This window comes from Strongylocentrotus purpuratus, unplaced genomic scaffold, assembly GCF_000002235.5.
Source record: "Strongylocentrotus purpuratus isolate Spur 01 unplaced genomic scaffold, Spur_5.0 spur5_scaffold_19, whole genome shotgun sequence".
Classification (NCBI taxonomy): domain Eukaryota; kingdom Metazoa; phylum Echinodermata; class Echinoidea; order Camarodonta; family Strongylocentrotidae; genus Strongylocentrotus; species Strongylocentrotus purpuratus.
The window spans coordinates 14,984,036-14,991,083 of NW_022145604.1; the positions used below are offsets into that span (position 1 = coordinate 14,984,036).

General features: G+C 38.7%; 1 protein-coding gene across 1 annotated transcript; it reads right to left on the reverse strand.

Annotated features, from left to right (window-relative positions):
• Positions 1-3,063: 3,063 nt before the first annotated feature.
• LOC100888158 (chondroadherin-like) lies at positions 3,064-6,327 on the reverse strand. Its single transcript, XM_003730560.1, has 3 exons — positions 5,369-6,327; positions 3,820-3,967; positions 3,064-3,507 (listed from the first exon to the last, which is right to left on the reverse strand). Exons 1-3 carry the CDS (start codon positions 6,325-6,327, stop codon positions 3,064-3,066), a joined length of 1,551 nt encoding a protein of 516 aa, XP_003730608.1.
• Positions 6,328-7,048: the final 721 nt, after the last annotated feature.

Sequence of the window (7,048 nt, forward strand, 5' to 3'; positions counted from 1 at the left end):
ATCAACTTATCGATTCCACTTACTGTTCTACTATATATTCATTTTTTCATCCAAAATGTGTTACCTCATAGATGTGAAATCTAAACGATTTTTTCGACGAAAGGTCTTGCAATATAAATTAAAGCTCTAAAGGGCCTATCTCACTGAGCAGCGAATGCTTGCGAACGTTGCAAATTTGGATTCGCCAACATTTCTGACGAATGTTGGCGAAAATCAGCGACATTAAGTGACGTTAAGCGACAATTAGCAACATTTGAGCGAATGTCTCCGAAAGTGTTTGCGAAAGGCAGTTGGCGACTATTAGCGACTGTAAAAAAAATGTTTAATGTTAGCGACAACTATTTGCCAATCCTTTGCCACTATTTGTGAACGTTTGAGACCTTTTGCTAACTACTGGTACTCAATGGGTCGATTTTATAAAGGAACCATATGGTAACGTGGTCGCTAGCTTTGGCGGAACACAGAGAACTGACGAAAACAAAGAGCAAAACCGTTTAACAACCGTTTGCAAAGGCTTACGACTGTTTTGCAGACGCTAACGACTGTTTTGCAAACGCCTGTAACTGTTTGCGGAAAAATAAATTCGCAAAGAAATTTTGAACATGTTCAAAATTTCTTTGCGACAAGAAAAACTGTTTACAACAAAGAAAACTGTTTGCGATCTTTCTTGCAAACTTTTACAACATTTTACAAACTCTGGCGAAACCCCAAATTCGCTACGTTCGCAAGCATTCGCCGCTCAGTGAGATAGTAAGAAGGGAGAATATTTATAATCTTGCTTTATCCGATCCGTATCCTTCTCTCTCGCGCACCTAAATAAACATACGGCCGCAAGCCTATGCATCCCTTCCCTACTTTATACTACCTCTTAGATGTGTAATCTAAATGATTTTTTTGGACGAAAAACATTGCAATATTTCTTATTTGCATCATGGATTACGCAGTTGGGCATTTCCAAAGCCAAATTAAAGCTCAAAGTGAAGTGAGAAGGGATATTACTTGTAATCTTACTTGATCCGTAGATCCCTCTGTCACGCACCTAAATACACATAAGATCACACATACTTATACATCCCCTCCCTCTAGGTGTGTGTGTGTTTTCGCTTTCTCTCTCTCTCTCACTCTCTCGCTCTAATTGTATATATATATATATATGTATATATATATATATATATCTTTTTCTCAACTCTCTGTCTCTTCCTATTTCGCCCTCTCTTGCTCCCTTTCTTTCTTTTTCTCTTTCTCTCCCTCTTTCACTCCTTCCCCCTCTCTCTCTCTCTTTCTATCTCTCCCTTTTTAATTTTGTTTCCCTATATGTGTGTATCTCTCTTTTATACTCTTCATCTTGTTGGCGCTTCCCGATTCTCTAGAAACTGTATGGCCCGAATTCACAAAGGAGGTTTGTCGACAAACCTTGGTTTTCGTACGTCATATGACGCGTTTTACGCGTTTTTTACAAACCTGGTTTGTAAAGAACAAAAGGAGGTTTGGCGAAACAAAAGGAGGTTTGACCTCAAACTTTGGTCTGAGCTCAAACCTTGCTTTGTGAATTCGGGCCTATATGTTTTATGCAATTAAACTCCTTGATATAGTTGTTTGCAGTTGCATTATTGTGGCTAGCAGGAAATTGATGATACATTGTATTTGAATTTTTGATTTTTAAATTTTGCTTCGAAAGAGTCGACAGAAAGACTTGTCTTTCTGACTTCGGTGCGGGAAGCAGCAAACAGAGTTGAAAAAAGACTTAACTCCGTTTCGTTGACGATAAGCCATGCATCAAGTCTTTCGTCTTCTTTGTGCATGGCTGTTCGTCAACAAAACAGAGTTAAGTCTTTTGTCAACTATGTTTGTTGCTACGGCAGGCAGCCAGTGAAAATGAACTCGTTCAATCAAATTATGGAAATGCAAGCATTACTTTAAACAAACAGAACTTTTTTTTGAGGTGTCATATGAAAGGGCAGAAATTGAACTTTCTAGAAATCTGATTTTCTTTTTGAAATTCAGATACCGCCCGCCAAATGACTTTTTGGTTTCCTCTCTTCAAATTGTTTTAATCGCTCATCGCTCATGCGTGAAATATGCATCATATGAGTTGCACCAAATGAAAGAGGAGGATCTAAGCTTTACAGATATGTGTCATTTATTAATTTTAATTGTGATTAAGTTATGATAAAACATTGATAATTCTTGGTTTCGATCTTTTTGGGACGCACTGTATATTTATATATAGATTATAAATCTTGCCAAAGAATGGAGCTGGGCTCGATTAGCACTTGTGCTAACCTTTAGTTACTATTTACAACTTCTCATACAGATAAGTGACTCACATACTTACGCGTATATCTTTTGTACATTCAAAAGTATGCAAATCTATGTATAAATATCGTTTTAAAACCAGTACTGTTCAATCAACATTACTCTTCTGTTTTATCTACATATCAATATTATTTTTTGCATTGTAAGATTGTTCATATACAGTCATTATTGTGACGTGTGGTTGTTGATAACTTAAAAATTAAAATTCAATTTCAAATATTTTTTATTAGAGAAGTAAATTGGTTCTGGGATGAAAGCTGAAAATTCGGTCAATGCATTTACACTTACACTGTTGCTGCTTTCTACATTACTCGTTATATCACGTGACAATACTTCATCTTACTTTAGGAACGGTTATGATCAGTCATCTTAACAAATAATGTACGAAACAAGTAATTCCGACCATAACTGCGATTACAGTGCCATCAGCTGACTGATGGCAGCTCTTTGCATCTCCCAATGCCAAACCGGTCAGGTTTTCCGTCGGACCAATATCATCAGTATTTTCAGAGGTCAACTGAAAGATCTTGCCGCTGCCATCTTTCACACTCGGGTAACACTGAACCGACAGGTCAGAGTATTCGCCTGTCTCGTCGCCGTTGATGAGCTCGATATGGACGAGGACAGTGATGTCAAGCGTTTCCCCTTCACTGATGGCGCGACAAGTTAGAGAAATAGTGATCTCTTCTTCATCAACGTAAAGACGCCTGGAATCTAATTTTAGCCACAGTGATCCGGCTACTATTTCTATATCCGCCATCGAATGGTCCACTGACAGAGTCTCGGATAAGATGCAGCGGGACACTGAACTAAAATCTCCGAGGTGTTCGATATTGCACAGGCTTGCTCTTCCGACACAGACAACGGACAAGGGAAACCATCTTTCAGTAGGTCCGACAGACGTTTGCCAGCATGTCCCTCTGGTGCAGAGCACTTGGTATTAACAAAGCTGATACTGTCCTCCACTTTCACTAACCAACGCTGGTGGCAGTCACAGATTAGTGTGCTGTCTCCCGCACTTACGAATGTCCTGAAAGGCGCTTGATCGGAGGAGGACCTAGGGATGATTTCACGTTCCAAATATGATAGCCTGTTGTCATCCAGGTTCAGTGTTAAGAGATTTGTCAGGATCTTGTAACCATTTCCACACCTCCAGGCAGAGAACAACCAAAGGTTGTTGCCTTTGAGGATCTGGGGGGTGTTTCACAAAGATCCTAATTAAGTTGAACTTCTCTCTATAAGTATGGAAAGCCGTTAGCATCTTTGAAAACATTTTTGTAAAAGTTATTTTGGAAGTCATTAAATGTCTATTCAAATCATTCATATTTTCTATTATCAAGGAGATTTTATGTTCTTGATGTGAAATTTATGAAAAGTCTAAAATACTTGAATTTTTTATATTGAATATATATTTTTGTAAGGCTACAAATGGCTTTCCATAATATTTAAGTCCAACTTAGAGTTAACTTTGGCTTAAGATCTTTGTGAAACACCCCCCAGGACCTTCAGAGGATGTGATACGCCGCTCACATCGCAACTGGAGAGAACCCTGATGCGATTGTTTGAGAGATCAAGGGTATATAACATAGGATATAGCTTGGTTAAGTCCTTCAGTTTAAGTTCTTCCAACAGATTGCCAGAGACATCCAAGCTGATCATCAAGGGAGCAAAGACTTGAGGAAGTTCAACAAGACCGGACTTTTGATATTGAAGATATCTCAACTGTGTGTGGTACACTCTTTTCCTGTTACCATTGTATTCTTCTACAATCGATATGTTGATAAAGTATACTGCTACCGTGGTCTGGGTGAGTGAAGTATAGAACGAAGATGGAATAATAACTACATGTTTAAGCTCCAATGAGTTTATCGTGTTTAGTGATAAAGGTGGACACGTATCGGCCACATCCTGAATCATCCCCCCATGGATTAGGACAAACTGAGCATGGTGTCCGCAAAGAACTCTAGCAGAAACATTCAGTAAAGACGACCCGTACACAGCAAAATGAAAACTGTTCGTCAAGACATCATGCATTCCATTAGAAATGAACTCTGTATGCCTTGATCCGATTGAAAGATTTTGTAATGAAATATTCTTTGTTGTATTCGTTTCATAGTATGATATACGGTTTCTATCCATTGATAAATGGATAAGATTGTTAAAAATGGTAAAGGCGTCGAGTTCAAACCTATCGATGCTGTTGTTCGACAGATAAAGAGACCTTAGATTTGGAAAATTATTAGATATCTGACGTGGGATTCTTTTAAGATGGTTTCCACTCAGGATAATTAAATGCATTTCAGGGAACACTCCGTGCACTATTGGAAAAGCCAGCAAGTGTTTTTTTAGAGACAGTGTGAAGAGATGAGGAAGGGACTGCAATATGTTGGGCGAAATAAAAATGAGTGGATTGTCATCCAAAATCAGGGTTTCCAAGCTGGGAAGATAAGTAATACCAAATATTTCGGATATCAGGTTGCTAGTCAGGTCGAAAAAGCACAAAGACTGCAATCCTCTGAATGAGTCGCTATCTACTCTTGTTAGTTTTGCGTAGCTTAACTGGAGATTCGTCAGTGGTCGGATAAATTCGATTGGATTCTTGTTCTTCATTGGGTTGTAGCTTATAGTGATATCAAGTATTCTACGCAGATTGAAAAAAGCTAGAGCTGAAATACTATGAATTTTATTTTTCGACAGGTTGATCGATTGAAGATTTTGAGCATCGAACCGTCCTGATATAAATGCTATTTCATTGCTTGACAAACTAATTGTTTCCAAACTAGGTAAATTTGCAAGATCGGAAGCTGATATTTTGACAATTAGATTCTTGTTTAAATCAACATTTACCAGGTTACTTAGTCCAGAAATACGGGAAATGGATGTCATCAGGTTATCGTTTGCTGATATGGAGGACAGCATAGGTAGTAGGGTTAAATTGTGGATATCCTTTATAGAGCACGAGTTGAAGTTTACAACGCGAAGGTGTGTATGGCTTTTCATAGTAACTTCATCCATTTTCCCTTCGACAACTGAAAGAATCTGCATCCTAGGCATCTTGGTCAGTGTTCTAGCTATCCCATCGGCAAGATCGGGAGAACTTTCCACAGTAATTGTCAGTTCTGTGAGATTTTCGAGAAGTGGGATTTCCTGCAGTTTGATGACCTCACTCTGATACGAGACAAACAAACCTTTTAATGAAGGGATGCCGCTGATGTTACCAAGTTCAGAAAGTATGTTGTTGTTGAGATATATGTTGTCAAGCTCTGGATTGAAGGCATCCCTGAAGATTTCACGGATCCTGTTCTCATTTAGGATCACAGTTTCTAAACCAGGCAACAAGAAAGAACCGCTCGATATCTGCGAGATCAGGTTACTTGTATGATCTACTCTCTTTAACTGCAGGAGACCCGAGAGTGAGCCCCTGTCGATGGACGTAATTCTGTTAAAGCTCAGGCCGAGGGTTTGTAGTTTCTCTGGAAACTGATCGCCTTGGATAAATGTGATCTTGTTGTGATCCAGCATGAGCCCATTGAGTTTTGGAGCATGGGCCTTCAGGTTACTACCAATGCTGCGAATATTGTTGAACCTCAAGTAGAGTTGTTGTAGTGACGTGAGATTGTGAAACACGGGAATGGCTGTGAGGGCATTGTGGGATAGAGTAAGGTATTTCACCTGGCGGAGGATCGTAAACAGCCAATCATCGATAAACTTGAAACCGTTTTCCCTTAAATCGAGATAGATGATGCCTGTCCGATTCTGGAAAAGATCAGGTGATAATTTCGAATGTGGTACATTAAGATCGAGGCCACGGAAGGCTACATCTTCAAAAGTGTGTTTTAGCTGAGCCCCTACCCGGAACACCCCTTTGCAGGATACGTGTTGTAATGCACCAAAACATGAGCAGTCTCTGCAGATATCAATGTTTTCAGGAGCAGCGAAGTAGAGCATAGCAATCAGCATGAACAAAACAAAACATGGTTTACCAGTATGTTCCTGTCGTTTAGGTGCCATCGTTCCGTCTTTGGTAATGAAAGAACCTGGGAGTGTAATAACAAAGACAGTGCAATGACGGACGTATTTCCGAATGTTCAATATTATGATAGTTCTTGAATTCGAAGGTTAACCATTCCAAACTCAAAAACTTTCCTTATAAGGAGCATTATTGCTCAGTATTTAAAGGGGACTTCCAACCAGATATAACGTTGATTTTAATAGAACCAAAAAATGAGAGAAACAGGTGCGTAAAGGTTTTAGCAGCGTAACTGTTTGAAAATAAGAAAGGTATGAATATTTGAAGTTGTGATTAATCAAACACGAATTGGCAACTATGCGACGTATCTTGCGAGCTCCCGTCCCATTTCCCACGTATTCAAAAAACTTCAGAAATTCATATTTTCTCTAAAGAAAATGGTTATATATACATTTACCTTAGACGTCTTAATATCGAGACATTAATGTACATGCAATTGCCACACTCCACCCAGGTGAGGTAAATGGGTACTCAGTAGAAAGAAATTCCTACAATGCTGCAAAGATACGTCAAAGTGTTGCCACTTTGTATTTCAGTGATGACAACTAAGAATATTAATAACTTTTCAATGTTATATATATACCGGATATTGCTAAAATTTATCTAATTCGTTTCTTTCTTTTTCTACTTTTTATTAAAGCAAGTTGATATCAGGGTAGACTTCCCTTGTAAATTTACTCGGTTACATGGTTAAAGATTGAT

Excerpts from the sequence above, each read along its gene's own strand:
- LOC100888158 (XM_003730560.1), bottom strand. The coding sequence starts at position 6,327 with ATGGCACCTAAACGACAGGAACATACTGGTAAACCATGTTTTGTTTTG. Across the intron at positions 3,968-5,368 it reads GCTAGAACACTGACCAAGAT|CTTGGATGTCTCTGGCAATC; the intron begins GCCTAGGATGCA and ends CTTGATGATCAG. Across the intron at positions 3,508-3,819 it reads GCGTATCACATCCTCTGAAG|ATCCTCAAAGGCAACAACCT; the intron begins GTCCTGGGGGGT and ends AACACCCCCCAG.